Source organism: Asterias rubens, chromosome 2 (assembly GCF_902459465.1).
Source record: "Asterias rubens chromosome 2, eAstRub1.3, whole genome shotgun sequence".
Taxonomy (NCBI): domain Eukaryota; kingdom Metazoa; phylum Echinodermata; class Asteroidea; order Forcipulatida; family Asteriidae; genus Asterias; species Asterias rubens.
The window spans coordinates 23,731,973-23,754,256 of record NC_047063.1 but is presented as its reverse complement, the minus strand read 5'-3'; the positions used below and the strand labels follow the sequence as shown (position 1 = coordinate 23,754,256).

Sequence of the window (22,284 nt, the reverse complement as noted above, 5' to 3'; positions counted from 1 at the left end):
TAAACTTTGTCTTTGTGGAAGAAAACAAAATACTCGCATCATCAACAACGCACGCGGCTAGCTGTCAAACAAAAATGCAAATGGCGGACTTTTTGACATTTCTTTTTTGACACATCATTTTTGTATCTTTATTTTAGCACCATGAACGAGAACTTATCAGAAATTAATTGTGTGGTTAAAAAACCTTTAGAAATAAGGATAAATGACCAAAAGGATAGCTTCGGTAGCGGGGTTGTGGTTGTCGACGTCACACTTCAGAGTGTCGCATTGTTTAACGTGAGATTTGTTATTGCAGTTGTCGTTTCGCCCCATATATTTATCATAACTATATTCGCCCCATTTATTTGCTCAAATTCAGAACTGGGAAAAGTTTCCGTATGGCGCCCCCACTTTTTCATTCGAAATAAAATAATATAGTATCTAATTTACCTGATTGATATATCCCTTTTTGTAAAAATGAGTGAAAAAGTGGTGGCGCCATACGGAAAGTGACCAAGTAAAGATTTAAGTTGCGATAACCATGGAGAATGCAACTAAAATCTTCTAAAAAATCGAATAACTTTCCGTATGGGCTATGGTATGGCGCCACCATGGCCACCACCACTTTTTCACCGACTATCTCATTCTCAATCATTGAGTTCTCAGGGCTGGGGCTGTATGCTTCGTTTTTGGAAGGGCAAGGGCACCAAGGCATTTTCTTCTTGGTAAAGGGCACCCTATGATGAAATTGCAAATTTGTACGGTAGCATTTCAAGGGCACCAAGGCAATGACCGGGGGACACAGAGGCAATCGCCTTCGTTGCCTCCGTGAAGTATCAGGCCTGAGTTCTGTTGAAACTTGAGGTACTATTTCTTTATTATTAGGATGCGTTCGATTAGCTTCCCTGGGGCTGGGTCTAGTTGCGATAACGTAACCCTCCTGCTCCTGCTACGGAGGGTTACGTTATCGCAACTACCCTGGGTCTGCCCCGGTCATGCTGGTGCGTTCGAACAGCTTTTGACGTCATTTCCAGGGGCTCACCCAGCCAGGTCAGCCCCCAGTGGCCTGCTTGTGTGGGTCACTGGGGGCTGGCCACAGGTAAACGTAACAATGTCACTACGAGAGAGGTAAGTAGTCGTTTGTTTAGTTCTTGTCAGGGGCTCACCCGAGTAAGCACCGCGGGTAAGACCCAGGGAAGCTAAACGAATGCACCGATAATATTAAATGAAAAACAAAAATAGGTGGCGCCATATTTACAAACGGAAACTTTTCCCTTTCATAATATAGGCCTATGTAGTATGTTGTATTTTAAAAGTTTATTTTAGTTTTAAAGACATAACAAATTGAATCGGAATTGAATTGAAATTGGGGTGGATTTCACAGAGAGTTACCCAAGACTAGTCTTATCTCGAGTTAGGACGAGTTACTCGTCCTAAATTCAACTCATCTGGTTCAACTCCAACCCCAGGCCCAATTTCTAGGCTCTCGGCTGCTTACCGCGGAATTCTGTGCTTACAATCGCCATCTGCGTTCTCCGCTTGCAGAGCAAGTGCCGAATTTCTGCACTAGCTGTGTCACCGTGTGTAAGCAAAGAATGCCTAGTGAAGTGGAGTACGCATGCATACATGGTGCACATTAATTAATTAAAGTAAAGTCAAGAAAAGACAGGGTCTTTTGTTGTAATTTTTTAAAATAATTTCTCATGACGTATTATTTATAACACATTTTACTGTTATATTTTTTATTTATTTATTATGTGTGTAGCTTGGAAGCATCGGATTCAGAAACAACTACACAGCTTTTATTTCTGTCAAAGTAAAATGTAAACCGAAAAGTGACCACGGTAAGAGAGCATAGAGTATATTTTAGTTTAAAATCAAGGGTCCAATCAGAATTATTTGTCTACTGGCCTAGTGGTTAAGAGCACTGAACTCGAGCTCTTGTGTTTCTAATCAGCAGAATGTGGGTTCGAGTCCAAGTCGTGACACCTGTCTCCTTTGGTCTCGTTGGTCACATTTGTTGCCTAATGCAAGTAAGAGAACCCAGTGCACTTATCATAAAGATCATAGTTCGATCAGCAGTATGTTGCCCCACAGCACCTTGTAAACCACTAAAGGAATAGGTCTCATACTAACTTCAAAATGTAGCTCCACATACCTTGCAGGAAAAAAATACCCAGCGCTTTGATACGCACTAAGGTGTGATAAAGCGCATATAGACAATGTGACCTGTTACATCACATGTTTACAAAAAGAGCCACTGCATCAGCCTGGACTTATGGCAGGCACGATTTTCTACATGGCTCAATGGAAAAAAAAACATTAAATCTTATATTTTATGGAGATTTGATGAAAGGGGACACATCTCAAAACTTTACCAGCTTGTACTTTCATAACTCTTAGTTTTATGTTGAAATTATGACACAAAATGTAAAAATTTCCACGGGACCAGTGTAGTATCTTGCCTGCCAGAATACTCAAAGATTGTACAAGGTCACACTTGTAAACAAAGTTCACATGGTCTATATAACAACCTACAATGAGGGAACTAAAAACACTTGTTCACTTTGACTTTCATCTGGTGTAAGTTAAATAATGTTCATTCTTGATTTTCTATTGTATAATTGCTTTCATTTTGTGTAGGCGCCTTGATTGGTTTTCTGGAGAGGTGCGCATTATAAATCCATATTATTATTATTATTAATACTGTTATTTCAGGCCTGTAATTACATAGGCCAATCAGGTTTTGAGGCACTTGCCTCCATTGCCTTTGAACAGTCATGACGTCCCAACCAATAAAATAATTTGTTAACTTTGAATTAGATGAAGTGAGATGGAGAGATTGTGTAAAGCGTCTTCAACTGATGCCGGACCCACACACTGAGACTGCTAGTCAGGATTACTTCACCATCTCAAGATCCAATGTAAGCAACTTTTAAACGTGTCCCATCTTTGAATGCTTCCCTTGTAGCATGTCATGGCCGAGTAGTCTAAAGCATTGAACTCAAGTTCTGATGGCTGAAACATCAGTATTGGTTCGGATCCTGGTCGTGACACTTCTCACCTAGAAGCGAGGGTAGATATTCTCAATGATATTGACTAGCAACCTGTGCCCTAATTATGTACCGCAGACAATTTAACAACAAATAATGCAAAAGTCCACTTTAAATGCAACAATAGTGATTAAGTAACACCTGAAAGTAAAGACCGATTTTAGGACTCTTGTACCACTTTTGGAAGTCAGAGAAGACACAATTAATATGCCATAGAAATAACTTAAAAACTGCCTAAGTCTGCAGGTATGGTGCTTTTACGCACTTAAAAGTTGCTCACCGACCATTAATAATGCAAAGCTCTTCATCAATGGAAATACCCGATAGAAGTAGCCCCTTGGAATTCTGGAGCGTAATTAAGTAGGAAAGCAATTATGGATTACAAGAAGTCAAGAAAAGTTCAGGAATTTATGGACCAGGTTTTAAAAATTCATGTGACGTATTGTTATGACATTGCGTAAATTGTGAACTTTTTTGATTGGAAATGTCTGCAGGACTTTACCTCCCTAATACCATTTGCATCTTTTAAATCATAGAAAAGCTTGATACAGGCCTGTAATTTTCCTCTTTGAGAGGGAAGGTCATTTAAATTGTTTAAAGGGCACTTTCACTGGAATATCTTAAAGTTTATATATAGGAAAGTTTTGTCGTGTTGTTCCAGCCTGGTGATAGAAGTCTGATATATTTATTGATATGTTAATATCTTGGTCTGTGTATGGACAGATGCTGTTTGAACCTGATGAAGTGACTGCCGTTCGTCTAGTGTTGTTACAACCTTCTCCAGTGTGGGTTCATTTTGGTATCGAGGACGTCGCAGTGTTTTCACCGGAGGTTAAGGTGTGTTTTAAAATTGATCCTTTATTAAATTGATCCTTGGCCTCCGATAAAGGACCTCGCCTTCAGTTTGATCCTTTATCGCACCCTGGGCCACAACTCTGCCGGTTATAAACGAACTTTAAAGACAGTGGACACTGTTGGTAATTGTCAAAGACCAGTCATCTCACTTAGTGTATCTCAACACATGGATAAAATAACAAACCTGTGAAAATTTGAGCTCATCAATTGGTCGTCGAAGTTGCGAGATATGAATAAAATAAAAAATACCCCTGTCACACGAAGTTGTGTGCTTTCAGATGCTTGATTTCGAGACCTCAAATTCTAAACTTGAGGTCTCGAAATCAAGTTCATGGAAAATTACTTTCTTCTCGAAAACTACTCCACTTCAGAGGGAGCCATTTCTCACAATGTTTTATACTATCAACCTCTCCCCATTACTCATCACCAAGAAAGGTTTTATGCTAACAATTATTTTGAGTAATTACCAATAGTGTCCACTGTCTTTAAAGACCACTCTTTTATTTCCTTATTGATAAAACTGTAATGAATGCAATAACTCAAATGTATACTTGGGAGATGAATTTGTGTAGCATTTCTTTTTTCACTCGTCAGCTCTGCACAAGTTAGCCTGGCCTCTAGAAATATGATTTGTTTGAACTTTTGTTTTGTTTCCAGTCCGAGAGTTCTACATCTGTAACAGCATGGTTGCTTCAGAATCAACACCTGACCGAGACAGGCTCTAAACAAACCACCATGAAATCTACCCAAGTAAGGTTTTAAACAAGATGTTTTGTCACTAGAGTCTTTTTAAGAGTTAGAGTTTTTATTGCAGGGAATTTATCTTATGTTGACCAGGGCCATATTTCAGAGAGCTGCTTAAGCAGAAAATATTGCTTAGCATTTGTCCGCTAAGCAGAAATGAGCAGGAAACCAGTCAAAAATTGTACATGTGACATGGTTGTTTGGTTGGTAACCTCAATCTGGTAAGCATAATTTAGTTTTGCTTGGATATTTTTTGTGCTAAAGCAACTCTATGAAATTGGGTCCAGAACATACACTTCTTCTTATCTGCCCATCTGTACAAAAATAGAACTCTGTAAGTTTTTTTTTTGCTAACAAATATTTTGAGTAATTACCAACAGTGTCCAGTGCCTTTAAATGCACTGCAGTAGCATCATTAAATAGCTGTTGTGGTTTTACTATCAGCAGGTTGTGCCAGCAGTAGACAAGATTACTGCTGGGTTACAACACTTATGGGCACTGACTGAGACCATGCGTGCCAACCAAACTCAAACATCTCTAGGAAGATATGATGTAAGTATTATTACATTGATAACATTGATAAGATACATGTTTTTAACTTTGGCCGATCCGCTATCTAGAGTGTGTTATGGGCTCAATGGGAAGAAGTACATTGATAACATGCAGTAGTAACATTATAACAGGCATGTGAGAATTCCACTTTTCAGCTGATTTCCTCTCTTTTTTTGTTTTGATTTTCCTCTTTTTTTCTTCACTTTCTCTGACAAAAGTATAGGAGTATTATCTTTTCTTCTTTTGTTTCTTGCCCGGTTTTCTCTTTGCCTCTTTTTTTCATGGATAGAGATATGATGTTATATAAATAATCATTTAATTTTTTTTTTTTTTTTAATTAATTTTATGATATCATCGATGTGTCGTCATCTAGACAATGTATATTTGGTTTGCGGTAACACCATGTGTATCTACTTGCCAGGTAGAGTTTGTTCTTAGAGAACTGTCTTGCTTTATTCTACTACCATGGAGTAGATGTTCAGGGGTTCGGGAGACTTCTCAGTTCTGAAAAGAACTGTCCTGCTTTTTAAACTATTACCCGGGCGGATGGTATAGAAAATGGGCTGGGACTACTACTTTAGCTTATAGGACCACGGAGTCGGTTCTTAAAGTGGTCTCAACATTCGACTAGCTTGCTCTATTCATCGTCAGGAGAAAATGTTAGGGTTTTCTCTTTTCACTTTTGTCTAAAGTAAGTTTCAACTCTGTACGACCTTCACCTCTTTTTCGCAAGCTGCGAAAAAAAATTCAGAGATTAGAAGAAGACATGGGGAAAAAAACCAGTACAGAAATAATATGGTTTGGGCTGTTGGCTGATTACCTAAAAACAATTGTAGACGTAACCATGCTAGTCACATTCATACTAAGGTGTGAAATTCGCTCAGGAGTTTTCCTGAATTAAGGGTCTTCTCAGAATCTCTACTCGTTAGCTAGAGTGCCGGCATGATATTACAAAAGTTGTTGGTTCAAATCCCATTCAATGCCCATTTTATTGTAATTTTTTCAAATCTCATTTTTGTTTATTTAATGTCTTATTTAGGGCCTTTTTGTTTCTAATTATTAGTGATGTGACTTGCCTTTTTTTTTTTGAGGGTGGGTTTGATTTTTTGGGGTCAAGGGTTCAGGGGGTCAAGGGTATTTACACCATCGCAAGTTGTGAAATGTAACCAGACTATCTGACGATTCTGGATACGATTATCTGATAATTCTGTAAGGTTCTGAAATTGTGGTCACAGACCCCTCAACCTGAGACACGCTCCAGTATTATTTGAATTATTGTCCCATGGCAATGTTTGCACAAACTTTAACTCCGGGTGTCAAAGACAAACTTTGTTATCAGTTTAAATATCAAAAGGTGTTTACTACTACCTAAAGGATGTTTTGATTGACTCCCAAAATGTTACAAAGTCATGCCTTGTCAAGTGCAGCCTAAACAATCCATGCCGACGACGGTGCGTTCCATGGATACCAACACTTCCCTGGTTTCCATGATCTTGGTTTTTATTCATTGTTCTCATCCTGAAACTCTAAAACGTGTGCCGTTAACGTCCGGTCGATTTTTGGTCGATTCTTTTCTTCATTGTCGGTGCTACTTGAAGTATCTTGACAAATAGCAACACTGTTTGTTTGATGTACCAAAATGTCCCACCCTTAATCTTCGTCTTATCTCTAGAAATTTACCCCCCCCCCCCACCCCCCCCAAAAAAAAGAAAAAAAAAGAAAGAAAGAAAAAACAAAGTCACTTTAAAAAAAAATTAATTGAATGAAAAGGTCAAATGTACGATAGGGCAACTACAAACAAAGTCACACAACTCACAGAATGGTTACACTGACTGAGGGTGTGTCTTTACTAGGGCTAGTCAAGAGGGTTTTTCGAGGAACTTGGTAATCGTGTTTGCAGCTGGCGACTCTCTTTTCATATAATCAAATTCTGGATTGGATGTTGGTCGAGTATGATGCGAAATAAAGGAAGCCAGACACTGCGTGGCAAACAATCAAATGAGCTGTCCAGAAAGCTGTATCTGACGCCGCTTTTTTTCCCAATCTTTTTTGCATTGTGATTGTTACAACCAGAATTAAGAACTGACTCTGAGGTATCACAGTTAATTACGATCCTTTAAGCTAAAGTAGTAGTCCCAGCCTATTTCTATACCATCTGCCCGGGTAATAGTTAATAAGCAGGACAGTTTTTTTCAGAACTAAGCAGTCTCCCGAACCACCGAACAACCTCCTCCGCGGTAGTAGAATAAAGCAAGACAGTTCTCTAAGAAGAAACTTTACCTGGCAAGTAGATACACACATGGTGTTACAGCAAACCAAATATATATTGATACCTCACCATGCAATGCCTCAAATCCTATATAATTTCTACATGTTTTTTTCCCCACTATTTTCTCCTGACTCACATGACGGATTAACCCCCAGGATTTGTTATTTCATTTTGGTGCGCCCTGTGGTTGTGGGCCATATTCTCTGAGATCATTAAGTAGACTTAAGGATTTCAGCTCTGTGATCTCTGAGATCATTAAAGGCAGTGTACACTATTGGTAATTGTCAAACACCAGTCTTTTCACATGGTGTATCTCAACATATGCATAACATAACTAACCTGTGTAAAGTTGAGCTCAATCGGTAATCGAAGTTGCGAGATAATAATGAAAGAAAAAAACACCCTTGTCACACGAAGTTGTGTGCGTTTAGATGGTTGATTTCGACACCTCAAGTTCTAAACTTGAGGTCTCGAAATCAAATTCGTGGAAAATTATTTCTTTCTCGAAAACGATGGCACTTCAGAGGGATCCGTTTCTCACATTGTTTTATACCATCAACCTCTTCCCATTACTCATCACCAAGAAAGGTTTTATGGTAATAATTATTTTGAGTAATTACCAATAGTGTCCACTGCCTTAAAGTAGACTTAAGGATCTAGCTCTGTGAATTTTTTTAGTCTTTAAAATATAAGACAAAAGTCGTTAGTAAGAACAGCTGTCCAACACTAAGTTCCGTAAATGTCTCGAAGAGTCGATGATCCATTTATTCATGTAGTTAAAGTCACGTGGAAGTGGTATTTTGTCAAAATAAAGCTTTTGTCACTAAAATATGTTTTGATGAGTGGAATATGAATAAACAAATAACTAAGGTTTACATAAATTAGTTTCCATGTTATTTACAAATTGGAAAAAAGCCCGACCCGATAGGGCGCTGTTCGTGACGTCAATCAAGGCGCGATGAATCGCATGCAGTGCCAACACAGCGTAGTGACGCTTGGCGCAAGCTAAAAACATGCCCTCAAAGTTGAAACAATACCTGATTTTTTTCACATTAGGCAAATGCTCCTTTAGGTTCGTTACATCTTTCAGGTACTTTCTTTGATTTCCCCACTGGCTGGAAAAATTATTGGGATGGCGTCATGTGTAAGAAAAGAACTTTTCTCTTCATGTCAAAATGTGTTGTGTATTCCGGATTCTCGAAGCACGACGTCTCGAAGTGTTTGCCGCACAGCGAAAGACGTCGGACCGGACAACTTGGCAAACTGACACCATCTTTAGTTGTTTGGCTGCATCCAGCAGCAATACACCTGGTTGACACTGCCGGAAAAATGCAAGAAAAAAACTGTTTCAAATGTACAAACTCAAGTCCAGGACTTGAATGTACTTGCACGTACGTGTATTCGATGTTCGATCGAGGCAAAGTCTTCCTCGATTGACGTCACAAAAGGGGTAGGCGGAGTCACCCCCCACAACTTTATTTAGTTTGTTAATTATATAAATCGTCAAAAACAATTACTCAAAAAATTATTTTATTGTTCAGAAACATATACTCGAATGTTTGAAGGGGAAACAAATCTATTTCCAGGTGCCTTTAATTACTTTACATACATGATGTATTTACATCGATGACCACGTAGGCCAACTGCTTGCTGATCTGAGTTACTGTACGAATCAGTCACAACTTAACTACTGGACCAAAGATTATATAGCGCCGCAAGGCGCAAGATGCAGGAATGTGAAATCCCACTGGACGCCATTTCGGCAAGTAACTATTTTGGTACAACAATAGACCTGTGCAGATCAGTGCAGACAATGACCATTCCTATCAATGGGAAACAAAACATTCACTTGCTGAAATGGCGCCCATGCGTATTTCACGTTCCAACAATAGATAAAGCTTCAGTTCCGCATCTTGCGCCTCTATAATCTTTGGTTGTACTATATTTGTCTGTCCATAGGTCAGGGGACAAAAGCATATCAGTTCACACTATACCGAAATGTTGTCATTAATTTGCTGCTTACTATTGTGAACTTAATGTATCGTATCTCATCTCTGTATTTTAGACTCAATTCAGCCTTTGGCTGCGTTGTTGAATGTTTTTAATATTTAACCAATAATTAATAAATACTATGTTACTTCTTGAATTTTGACATAATTGTGCATTATTGTTTGTGCATTATTGTATTGAATGATGACAGCATTGACATAATTGTTACTGAGAGTTACTAGGTGCAGGAAAACCCCTCCCTGGGTGTAAAGGCCGGGTCACACAGGCCTCGATAACAAGAACGAAAATGAGAGCGATAAAAATGCACACCCTCGATTGGTTGAATTGCCCCCTGCAGAATAAACCCATGCTCATTCAACCAATCAAGGGAGTGCATTGTTAACATATTCCTTAAAGGCACTGAACAGTATTGATAATTGTCAAAGACCATTCTTCTCACTTGGCGTATACATAAAATAACAAACCTTTAAAAAAATTAACTCATTTGGTCGTCGAAGTTGCGAGAGATAACGGAAGAAAAAACATCCTTGTCACACAAGTTGTGTGCTTTCTCAGATGCTTGAATTCGAGACCTCAGCTGAGGTCTCGAATCAAATATTTTAGTGAGAAATTACTTCGTTTTCAAAAACATTGTACTTCAGAGGGAGCCGTTTCTCACAATGTTGTATACTATCAACAGCTCTCCGTTGCTCGTTACCAAGTTAGTTTTTATGCTAACAATTATTTTGATTCATTATCAATAGTATCAAGTGCCCTTAAACTATTTACATCTGATTTATTACCAACTCGGTGAATTAAATCAAAATAGTACTGAAAAAAGTAAGTGTTGACAATAAAAGTGAAGTAGGCAGCAAGTTTTTTATGATGTAATGGGGTCATGTCCTGAAGCGCCACAATACACTACATTTTGAGACAGGTATTTTTAGTATTACTCAGGCCTTTACGCTTCGTTTTTGAAGGGGCAAGGGCACCAAGGTGTTTTTTGCTCGGTAAAGAGCACCCTATGAGGAAATTGTAATTTCTACTGCAGAACATTTCAAGGGCACAAAGGCAATGACCAGGGGGCTGGCGATTGCCTTTGTGAAGTTTTAGGGCCTGATTGCTTTCCCCTCGCTTGAGACCCTTTTGGCGGTTTCTTTTTTAGAATATTCACGTTTTTGTTTATGTTTCTTATTTTTTCAAAAGGTTGACGGAAGCTACGAGATAAACTTACTGTCCTACACGTGACAAAGCAATTGGTGAGCATTCTTTTATTTTGGATCCGTGTGTTTAAGACAAGTGTGAAAAAACATCAAATAAGTTGGTGTTTATTCTTAATTGTCTTGTTGCAATGACTTTGTATCTTTATGCCCCACGATTGACGAAGCTTGCAACGGTGCAATACTGTTTCTGACATGTCCCTCTGTGTGTGAGTGTGGTTCAGTGGTACATATTCGAACTAGGGACCTATCTGACAAAAGTAGTACAACAGGGCCCCAAGACTGAAGGACTAGCTTAAAATGTAGTCACATGTTTCACAAACTAGTTAAAATTAGTGACCAGGTTATCTAACTACGTAGTCACCACGTTAGCAAACTTCTTTGTCATGTAGTCAACAGTTTAACTAACTACTATGTTGTCACTAGTGTAACGGACTACAAATTCACCAGTAACTAAATTGTAAAAACATGTAGTCATCTCTTTAGTTTTAGAAATTTTCATCGATAATTTTTTAGTTTTATCTTTCTGAGTCCATCATTTACCACCGATATATTCAACAAGGTTCACATAATGTACACAACATCTGTTATTAATACTGTAGTTTAATTTTAATTCCTTAATCTTGTTGCATTTATTTATAGTTTGATAGTATACACATAATGAATGTTTATGAGTGCAATGGTGCGAATATGTTCATGAGTTGAAAGATGGAATGTTCTATTCAACGAGGCGGAGCCGAGTTGAATGGAACATTCCAGCTTTCAACGAATGAACATATTCGCACCATTGCACGAATGAAAAACATTCATTATTTGTTTTATATAACAACCAAGTAGATCTTTGTCATTTTGATTGAAAGATACAACTTTCAAAACAAACAAAGCGTAGGCCTACAATTTTTAATTGTAGAATCCGAATGCTAGTATTAGTAATTTTACTAATATTATTCCTTGCAGTAACACTGCTGCGTTACAAACACACGCGCACGCAGTGATGTTTTTACTCAGCTTTTTCGTTCCATCCGAAATATACCATTGCACGCTGGCAGCGTGCAATGGTACTTTTCGGATGGAACGAAAAAGCACGGTGAGTGACTCAGCGTGCAATGGTACTTTTATTTGCTATCACGTGACGGACAATCCTCCAATCAAATGGCAAGGATCGGCTTGGGTGTTATATAAAAGCTGGTAATGACTGCACTCTAACTAAGGTCTATGCATAAAAATAAAGCTCTGATGCAAACAAGTTATATTTTTTATATACATATTATAATATATACAGCATGTTGGGTTACTTTCATAGATAAAATGCCAGCCGTGCATTCCAACGCAGTTTCTGAACTTTTTAAGGCTAAATTTAATTACTTTAAAGAAAAGCTGAGAATGTCAATAATTATACTTACTAATATACATAACAAACTGTTTCTCCTAAATCGTTGCGGTACCCTCCCCTCAAATATAAAATTAGAACTGCCTCTGTACCTACAGGGGAATCTTGGTTATTTTATTCACGATATATTGCCGACAATATATCGCGATGTTTGATATAATCGCGATTAATTAAATTTGACATCATCAATCAGTCATCTCCCAGTGAAAGTTGTAGAAGAGACAGTCATAGCATAAGAGAGGTGTTCTAATGACCTATTCTTCTGGTTTTACTCCAAACCTATGGGGTGCAAGATGTCTCAGCTAGGAAATACATCGCGAACGCGATATTGCGATACTTGATCGATATCGCGATATATCGCGATATTTCGATTAAAACCAAATCGATCCGATATCGAAATCGTTTCCAAATTAATATCGCGATATTTGATAATATCGTGGTATCACCCAAGCTTACATGGGTTCAAATCCCACTCCAGTAATATATGCCTGTGATTTTTTGTTTCTCCAAAGAGCTAGGGAAAGAAGTATATATTGCTTACACACATCAGTGTAAGGGTAACAACAAAAATTAATTAAAGGAACACGTTGCCTTGGATCGGTCGAGTTGGTCTTTGAAAAGCGTTTGTAACCGTTTATTATAAAATGCATGGTTAGAAAGATGATTTAAAAGTAGAATACAATGATCCACACAAATTTGCCTCGAAATTGCGCGGTTTTCCTTTGACTTAAATGGCCGACTGTGTAAGTCGACGAGGTAAAAGGAAAACCACGCAATTTCGAGTTATACTTGTGTGGGTCATTATATTCTACTTTTAAAATATCATTCTAAACCCAAGGACCAACTCGACCGATCCACGGCAAAGATTCCTTTAACTGTTTCTGGTTTTGACCAGTTTTCGCTTGGCTCTTGCATCAAAGTTGTTCTAGTGACTGAATTTTATGTCAGAAACTCATTTCTATTCAAAGTCACAAAATTCCAGTGAGAAAATGTGAGATTTGAATCTTTGCATTGTGGATCTGGAGGAATGTCAAATTAATTAATTGGCAGACCAACTGGAGTTAATATCTTGCTCTTTTCTCTGTTAATTCTCTGTTTCTGAGAAGATCCGCAGTTGACAGGAAATATTGAAGGGTTTATGTTACAAAACATGTGTACTTTGTTTGCTCAAATGTGCCACGGTGAAATTATTTGAAATTCAGTGGCCAAATCTATAGCAGCTGCAAATATATATGGTACTCTGGGTGGTTGTCATCTTTATGTGAAATTATGTTGCACTTTGATACACCCGATACTAGACAGCTTAAAGCGCTCATTATTTTTCCTTTTATAGAACACACCAATCGACATTGTTTGTAGATCTTACTGCCACATGTTTTGCATTATATTGAATGACCAAACAGAGTTTTTCCTGGGTTCTTAAAATGTTGTGTTGCCATTTTTGCTCTCCTTTCTGTTTTTTTTTTTTACATTCTAGATGCTTCTTTTTTCTTTTTTCTTTCAATTAATTCTTTAAAAGTATTTTTTCCATTACATACATAATTTATTTTGTTATGTTAAATTGACAAATAAATAATAGTAAATAATAATAATTACAATTCTTGCCAGAATTATACTGTTCAAAGACCTCATGTCTAAAGCCAATGTAGCAAATAACAAATGATTTTCAAGATGTAACATAAAGTAGATATACATATTTATTTACTTTTCCTAAGAAAAATAACAGATGTTATCAGCTGATGTCCACCGTGCTCTACACTTTAAGCTGCTTAATTGACGCTTGAAACTTTGCATGGCGTGGGTTATAAGAAGTAATGAAACTTTGCATGGCGTGGGTTATAAGAAGTAACTTTAACTTATCAACTTGCTAACATTTAACAAGTACAACTATGTGTATGTCTTATTTGGGAGGAGTTTGGGCTCTAAAACCACACCCGCTCTTTTCATAGTTAACACTCAAAACAATTCTTTTTACTTGGTTGTACCCGCATTTTTACTAGTTAAAGGCACGTGACACCTAAGGTAATTGTTAAAGACCAGTATTCTTACTTGTTGTCTCCAAATATATGCATAAAATAACAAACCTGTGAACATTTTGGCTCAATCGGTCACTTAAGTTGCAAAAGAATAATGAAAGAACAACACCCTTGTTGCACAAATGTGCTTTTAGATGCCTAATAAAAGGCTTCAGGCCTGAAGCCATGTAATATTTGAGTGAGAAATTTGCCTCTTTCTCAAAGATTATGTTACTTCAGAGGGAGCGGTTTCTCACAATGTTTTTGTACTATCAGCAGTTCTCCATTGCTCCTTACCAAGTAAGTTTTTATGCTAACATTTATTTAGCAATAGTGTCCAGCGCCTTCAAACTTTGAGTGAGGTGAGGCTCACGACGATGGGGAGTGAATCTTTCTGTAGACCTTGTTCTTGCAGTAACTCCTGTTATGTCTCTTTGTGCTTGCAGTGACTATGTATGCATCATCCCTGCTCTGGAAGCTTATTAAATCAATGGTGTTCCTGGCCCCTGGAAGGCTACCAGCATCGGCAAAGTTTCCTGTAAGCGGGTCGTACTGCAGCAGTTTCACTTTGCTCTGAAACCCAACGGCGGCGTAGAGCTCATGGTCCTCGGTAAAGAACTTGCACATTGAGAATGCCACTTCTCCTTGAATGTGTCCTGTCTCCTCAAGATGTCCTTGGTTCGGCTTCAGCCGGAATATGGTCACATTCCTAGAGGCGTCAGATACACTGCAGAGGAAGACGTCATTCTTGAAAACTGTTGTGCTGAGGCCCGTCTCCTCGTTAATGTAAGTGGAGAGATGTCTGTGGAAAGTCAATGATCCTGTGTTCTGTGTCCATTTGAATATGCTTATTGACTCCCTCTCGTTGAATCTATTGAGAGGTGCGAACAGAATGTACTGTGTTTTTAGGGAGCGCACAGACTGAATGACCATGCCGCTTGATGGTAAGCTGTTGTTCTGATCAATCTCCTTAAACACTATGCCGGACTCGTTCGTATCCAAGTAATATATTCTAGTGTTGCAGCCACACTTTGCAAAGACGCTGATTACAGTGCTTCTATCGCGGTATCGTTCCGAGAAAGACAGTATAGAGCCCGTCGACGGCAGATTTTTAAAATGGTCCTCCTCAAAGATATTTCTGGAGTGATCCCAGTGGTATGCTCTGCTTGGGTTCTTGTTGTCGTGGACGTTGCAATACATACATCCTATGCTAATGCTGTAAACTGCAACTAACAATATGGCGTTCTCGTTGTGGAAGATTACCTCTGCGCTGTACGCACTTGGGATGCGAAGCCTCTGCTTCTCACGTAGATCGTCCTCGTCTTCATTCCATTTAGTCATGATTACTGGAGAGGGTTAAAAGAAAGGTTGGGTAGGTGACTTTGTAATACTACTGTGCATAGAAACAATCATGGCTACACTTTTTGTAAGAAATACACCAAAATGAACAACAGATAAATATTGAGTAACTCTCTTTGCAGACCTTGTAATTGACAAACTCAAGCACTTTTTATTCATCATTAAAGGGAAGGTACACGTTTAGTAATTGTCAAAGACCAGTGTCCTCACTTGGTGTGTACCATCATAATCATAAAATAACAAGCCTGTGAAAATTTGAGCTCAATTGGTCAGCAAGATAAAAGAAAAAACACCCTTGTTGAACAAATTTTTATGCTTTCAGATAGGAATAAAAGACTTCTAGCTAGAAGTCTTTTATTATGTCAGTGAGAAATTACCTCTTTCTCAAAAACTACGTTACTTCAGAGGGAGTCGTTTCCCACAATGTTTTATACTACCAACAGCTCCCCAATGCTCATTACCAAGTCAGTTTTTAAGTTAAAATTTGTTTTGAGTAATTACCAAACGTGTACCTTCCCTTTAAAGGCAATGGACACTATTGGTAATTACTCAATATAATTATTAGCATAAAACCTTACTTGGTGACGAGTAATGGGGTGAGGTTTATGGTATAAAACATTGTGAGAAACGGCTCCCTCTGAAGTGACATAGTTTTTAAGAAAGAAGTAATTTTCCACGAATTTGATTTTGAGACCTCAGATTTAAAATTTGAGGTCTCGAAATCAAGCATCTAAACACACACAACTATGTGACAAGGTTGTTTTTTCTTTCATTATTATCTCGCAACTTCGACGACCAATTGAGCTCAAATTTTCACAGATTACTATTTTATGCTCATGTTGAGATACACCAAGTGAGAAGACTGGTATTTGACAATTACTAATAGTGTCCAGTGTCTTTTAACTCAGTGTTTGTTAATATTGATTTATCAATAACATTGAGATATCTGCTTCATCAGTAGTATATAAAAAAATGTGTACCCAATCCCATTGTGCTTTACTATAAATATGCAGTGTTCCGGTCCAAACAGGAAGCTTTTACAGAACGGAACAGCTCTGTGATTAAGGGAATCAATGTGTGGTGATTCGTGAATAGGTTTTCAACTAGTGGTTTAATTTTACTGAGACGAAGTTGAGGTAAATTATCAAGAACCAGGCCTCGGCGGGTTTAAACCACTAGTTGAAAACCAATTCAACGCACTTTGATTCCCATTCATAAATACCTTTTGGGTCAAAAAACATCAACACTTCTTGGTCAAAAGGTAAAATAAATGCAAAAATTAAAATTCTTCAATGATTTCTTTCAACACAACACCCCTCCAGCTATGAAATGGAAGGTCCTGGGGTAAACAACTCCTTATTAAGGGGATGATGAGCGCGTCGCGCGTATCGCGTGATGTGGCACAACTGTTTCAGCAGTTGCTCTAGACCAATAGGAATGAAGAAACTGTCTTATAAGCGCTGGTGCAAGCTCGCGTGTCACGCCCATGTTATAACACTTTTTACCGGTGTTATATCATCCGTTCAAACAACCCCTCGTGATGCCCTCTCGACCAATCAGAATATTTATGAATGTTAGTTACAATCACATTAGTTTAAGTTTGGTTTGTAGCTAAATGTACAAAGGTGTCAAAGTAAATATAGAAGACATTATGAAAAAATATATAAACTGTGACTACATAGTGACTGAATCTTCTAGAGGGCATCCAACTTGAAGGGTCTGTATTCACTTGCTTTTTAGAACCCTTTTAAGTGTGTTCCTGGTTGTGGCTGCTTAATGCGCCGTAGCACCTTGTAAAACCCTTATAAGGTGCTAACTAATTGGGTCTCAGTATTCATCACTGCAATAACCGATCTTTCTGAAAGTTTGTATATACTCAGCGCCTTGAGTACCTTGTTTGGTAGATACGTGCGCTATATAAGACTTCGATATATATATTTATAAGTGTTTCAATCCTACATCAATGTACTGTAGATACAGACAATATTAAAACAAACCCATGAAAATTTCATTTCAAAAACCGGACGCGTTTTTTTAGATATTGCCAAAAATCTGGAGTTAATATGTGCACGCAGGAACAAATAATCTTAGAAGTGTTACCGGTACTGTTCTTATACGTGTACTCAAATTTTTGGGGATAAAAAGTGATATTTTTCCAAAGTGAAATGTTTCTTGAAATGCATGGTACTACCCAAAGCTGCTGTACCTCTTGCAATGAAGTAAGTTTTTATTCCACTACATGTAAGTTTCAGAGTCATTACCAAACGAAAACAGACCCTGTAAAGGTTCTTTCCCATTGTTCCTAGCGACAAGAACAATAGAAAGGACCATAGAGTGGGTTTGTACACCTCACAGAGGCAACAAATGCCATTGCCTCCATACCCCCTACAAGGGGGCCCCTTGTCATTGCCTTGGTGCCCTTGATATGCTCCAGTGTAGAAATTTACATTTTCCCCGTTGCCCTTTTACCAAGGGGAAAATTGCCTTGGTGCCCTTGCCCTCTCAAGGCATACAGGCATGTCCTTGTGTCAAGTGAATTGAATTGAATTGAATTGAACGGTTTATTTGTCAAATATAAAAAAATACACACGAAATTTTAAATCCAATTGTACAGCAACCTATAAAAATATTAAAATGTAAAATTGCACAGGTTTTACCACAAAACACTAAAAACAAAAACATTAATAAAAAACTCATTTAAAAACCCCCATTAAAACATGAAAGAGTAGTGGACCCCTCCCCCAAACTAAAAGAGGCCATATTGCACAGGAAATGTCAGGGAAAAAAATAAACAACTAAAAGACATTGGTTTACCTGATTTCTTGTCGGTGAAGAGCTGGTACTGTTCATTGTTGATACTAAACGATGTTAAATGTTGGTACTCCCTGCTTTTAATTGTCTTCATTCCATCCTCTATTTTATATCGAAGTGTCTCAGCTGTAGGAAGCAAACAAGAAAAAGAACTTTATAGGCAGATATAATTTATCCAGATCATGCATGAGTTTACTGTCCAAGGGCTAACATCACTGGCCTCAGGCTGGTGGCCCAGCGTACAATTTGAGCCGCTGAATGTTAGGGTGTTATTGACGTATAGGCACCATTGTTTTCAAACAAGCCACAGGAACTATTTTTAGTTCAGTGGAAAAATTATCATATAATCTTGAGCTGCTTATGCGTTGTTAATTATGGATAATTTTTTACCGCTCATTGAATAGTAAAACCAACCAGACTATTCAGTCCGGAGTATAGTTTCCAAATTCTTTAACAGAATTCTGAGTGGGGGATGTATTTCATGGAAACACTGTGGTTTGCCCAGGTTGTATACTCCTCATGGAGCTGAGAAGGATTAAAGTAAATTGTTATTGGCCCAATGATCAGGGCACTAATGTAACACACATTGGATGAGACGGTTATTGTGGAATCGCTTTAAGAGTAAGAATTTGTTATTACTATTACTATTGTTATTATTGTTGGTGGTGTCGTTTTTGGCTGGGTGTTCTCTGCTCATATACTAGACTAATAGCTTAGAATATTCAGAGGTCAGTCCTGGAATTATTACACGGAAGCCATGGCCTTGTGTTGTCCTGCTCTTGGCCTTGGTGCCCCTTCAAAAGTTTCCCACAGACTTTTAGTTAGATTTTTTCAATGGAAGTTTCCTTTGCAAAATGAAAATGACCATGTCCCTCTCAAAGATTTGTGTTTGTTTATTGAAAACATTTCAAAAGTCGCAGTAAAACGCCAAATTGTATTTGAATTACAAACATAACAATAAATATGTTGAAAATATACATATATATAATAGGCGCAAAGGCTACAATTGAAAATGAAATTCCAGGCCTTTAAGGTTCCTTGTTAAAGCCATTGGACCCTTTCGGTAAACAGTATTGTCCAAGGCCCACACTTTGTGTATCACATCTTCTATATCAAATAATAAACTAGTGAAAATTTAGGCTCAATCGATCATCGAAGTCGGGAGAAAATAACGGGAAAACTCACCCTTGTATCTGCGCGTTTCGCCGTGTCATGACATGTGTATAAAATAAATCCTTAATTCTCGCTATCGAGAATTGATATTGTTTTACTGTTTTCTCAAAAAGTAAAGCATTTCATGGAATAATATTTCAAGAGAAGTCTTTCACCACTACCTTCTGTAAACCCTGTAAGTTATTTGTAAATCTGTGAACTTTTATTATTTCTTTTCTGTACCAAAAGGGTCCAATGGCTTTAACTGACTTACATTGTCCATAGCAGGAATGCTCGATGTCATTGCCCTTTCGTTTCCAGAAGCCCTGATCACATTGGAGTGACTTCTGTTAGATTGAGAAATAAATAAAGACGAAATGTAACGGCCACCGAATAAGAAAATCACTGAAATATAATGTGGGGTGCAGCTCACTATTTGGGTCTTCTTTACCACAAATTTTGCCGGTTGCCGTGGCCTGCAAAGGATGTATTTATCTGCATGGAGGTAGAACCTTCATGTGCTCTGTAAGTAAAAATTATATGGAGGCCAGCGGGGTCAAATTCCTGCAAGCAAAGCCAAATTTCATAAAGCATGTGAGCACAACAATTTGCTAAGCAGAAAAAATATTGTTTAGCAGAAACTGGTTACCAGCCAAATTCCACAAAATTGTGATCTTTTTAAAATTTTTACCACACTACTTTGAAGTGAATTGTTTCTCAAAAGGCTTTATAATATCAAATGGGCAATTCCACGGTTACTCACGTTACGATTTGGATGTACTTTTGAGTTTCCTTGTGCTGTAATTGCTTTACTGAGAACGTTTATTAACTGTTATCCCTATGGTAGTTATTCCTTGTGCTGTAATTGCTTTACTGAAAAGGCTTATTAACTGTTATCCCTATGGTAGTTAGAGTATACTGAGACCAACTTAAGAACCAAAGATGACTTCCAGAAAATGTTGTTAAGTATGATTTAAAAGACACACAAAATCAGTTACTCACGTTACATTTCCTGACATGCATCAAAAATAAACGTGCTTTAATCAAAAAGTCTCCTCATACAAGCAATGTGTGGAAATTTCTTTTAACTTGATAAAAGACCTTGCTATGAGGCACAAATAGTAGGAGTAAAACAAATCTCCAAGAATCTTTAATTTTTTAGGAATCCATGAAAAACATGGTTACTCACGTTACGGTTACTCACGTTACACAGCATAAAACACTGTAAGGGCAAGAACCAGCAAAGTTATCTTACAAAATTCAGTCTTGTGTTTACAATAGAGTAGACAATTAGTTCTGCTAACAATAACAAGATCCCTACTTCTTAATTTGTTCTTTCTTTTACTTTTCTCACAAAATTGAACTTTTGAGCATGCTATGCCAGTGCACTTTGTTTTATTGAATTCTACAACAAATCAAAAAGTTCTTCTATAGGATTGGGTACACACATTAAAAATGTTGCAGTTAATAATAAATAAAGGTATTGTACATGGCAAACCAACAGCTTTACTGAAAACTTGAAGTGGCCTCTTTACTGCAGGCGCATCCAGTTTCGCAACTAGCTTTTATTGAAAGTAGAAGATCTAATTTTGTGGGATTGCCCACGTGTAGTACAATTTCCAGCCGTTCGCATCTTTTCGCAGATCCTTTTGCTTCATACAGGAAGCAAAGCACAGGAAGCAAAGCACAGGAAGCAAAGCTTCATTTGCCCTTTTTCTCTCTTTATATTTCTACATTATGTGCCATGTGTCTTTCCTTGTCGTCAACATATCTCCCAGTTTCTTTCAGTTTAGCTTCAAAGCACCTATGTTTCTCAGCATTTTAGAGTGGCATTTCTCTGAAAACAATAATAATAGTATTATAAATTATTTAATTACGCAGTGGAATTTCAGTTCAGCTAATAGTATTATGGAACAGTCATTACGGGCTGTCTTAAAGGTTTAATGTCTTGTAGCCTAGATGTACATCAGAGTGTGAAATGCAGACCCAAACAAACGTACCGTATGTTGCTGTACATGTCCATGTATAATGTTACAATAATGAAAAATCAAATGGTAGGTCCTATAAATGACTTAAAAATTGCTCTATTTCTTATTGAGAAATGAACAAAACAATCTTACTAATAAAACCTGCAGTATTTTTGAATAAAAACATTTAATACTCACAACTTCTGCCAGGGCGAATAGATCACACAAGCCTCCAAAGTTTGACAACAGTCTGCATGCGCGTGTTATTTCCCATGTATTGCTCTTCAAACGGGGTGCAATGCATCATGGGTTATATTATGTTGCCCTCATCAGTTTTTAAAAGGGGTTATTTGCATACCCTTTTGTAAATAGGACATATTTGTGCACTCATACATAATACCAGAGCCAACAGTCTCCTCCTTAACTTGTTTATCATGGTTATTCACGTTACATTTGTGGTTACTCGTGTTACATAGTTACTCACGTTACACTTTTCATCACCTCACCCAATAGTGGTGTTAGTGGATACATCATTAAGAACCCTATTTTTACATTTGAGATCACCTAATAGAATTATTATTACAAGTGGCAAGTTTTAAAACTAAGAAAAACATTCACTAGGGAAAAAAGGATCATATTTTGGTTACTCACGTTACACTACCCACAAGTGCTTTCAATATTCATTCATAAATTCTGCATGAAAATTGTGAAACAATTTTTTCTTTTAAATCTGAATATTAGTGCCAGGATGAACTATAGGAAATAAATAATAAACCAGATTATCACTTAAAAGTCAATAAAATTGACAAAAAGCAAAAGTACCATCTTAACAGAACGTTTTAGTTCAGAACCATTTATCCATTTTCTTCAAGTGTATCGAAGACAATATGATAAAGTAAAGTTGTTTCATAAACTTTGAACTATATGCT

General features: G+C 37.6%; 2 protein-coding genes across 4 annotated transcripts in view; one reads left to right on the top strand and one right to left on the bottom strand.

The window, feature by feature from the left end:
* The first annotated feature begins 75 nt into the window (after window positions 1-75).
* LOC117302506 (nicolin-1-like) lies at window positions 76-14,599 on the top strand. 2 transcript variants are annotated; one of them, XM_033786481.1, is made up of 8 exons: window positions 76-276; window positions 1,745-1,823; window positions 2,803-2,903; window positions 3,756-3,869; window positions 4,545-4,637; window positions 5,079-5,183; window positions 10,648-10,700; window positions 14,513-14,599. In XM_033786481.1, exons 1-7 carry the CDS (start codon window positions 142-144, stop codon window positions 10,687-10,689), a joined length of 669 nt encoding a protein of 222 aa, XP_033642372.1. In that variant the 5' UTR covers window positions 76-141; the 3' UTR covers window positions 10,690-10,700; window positions 14,513-14,599. The 2 variants fall into 2 exon arrangements, with proteins under 2 accessions (XP_033642372.1, XP_033642363.1); XM_033786472.1 differs by having other exon boundaries at window positions 5,076-5,183.
* The window catches only part of LOC117302493, a 22,515-nt gene continuing 14,577 nt past the window's right edge, over window positions 14,347-22,284 (bottom strand). For both annotated transcript variants that reach the window (XM_033786461.1, XM_033786453.1), the window contains exons 3-5: window positions 19,663-19,735; window positions 18,240-18,362; window positions 14,347-15,412 (exon numbers count right to left, since the gene is read on the bottom strand). In XM_033786461.1, coding sequence (XP_033642352.1) covers window positions 14,436-15,412; window positions 18,240-18,362; window positions 19,663-19,735 — 1,173 coding nt within the window. In that variant the 3' untranslated portion in view covers window positions 14,347-14,435. The remainder of the gene's footprint in view (window positions 15,413-18,239; window positions 18,363-19,662; window positions 19,736-22,284) is intronic.

What these genes read in the sequence shown, in the direction of transcription:
- LOC117302506 (XM_033786472.1), top strand. Translation starts at nt 142, where the DNA reads ATGAACGAGAACTTATCAGAAATTAATTGTGTGGTTAAAAAACCTTTA. An exon ending in AGAGTGTCGCATTGTTTAAC is followed by an intron (nt 277 to 1,744) that starts GTGAGATTTGTT and finishes TTATGTGTGTAG; the next exon opens with CTTGGAAGCATCGGATTCAG. An exon ending in TGTTTTCACCGGAGGTTAAG is followed by an intron (nt 3,870 to 4,544) that starts GTGTGTTTTAAA and finishes TTTTGTTTCCAG; the next exon opens with TCCGAGAGTTCTACATCTGT.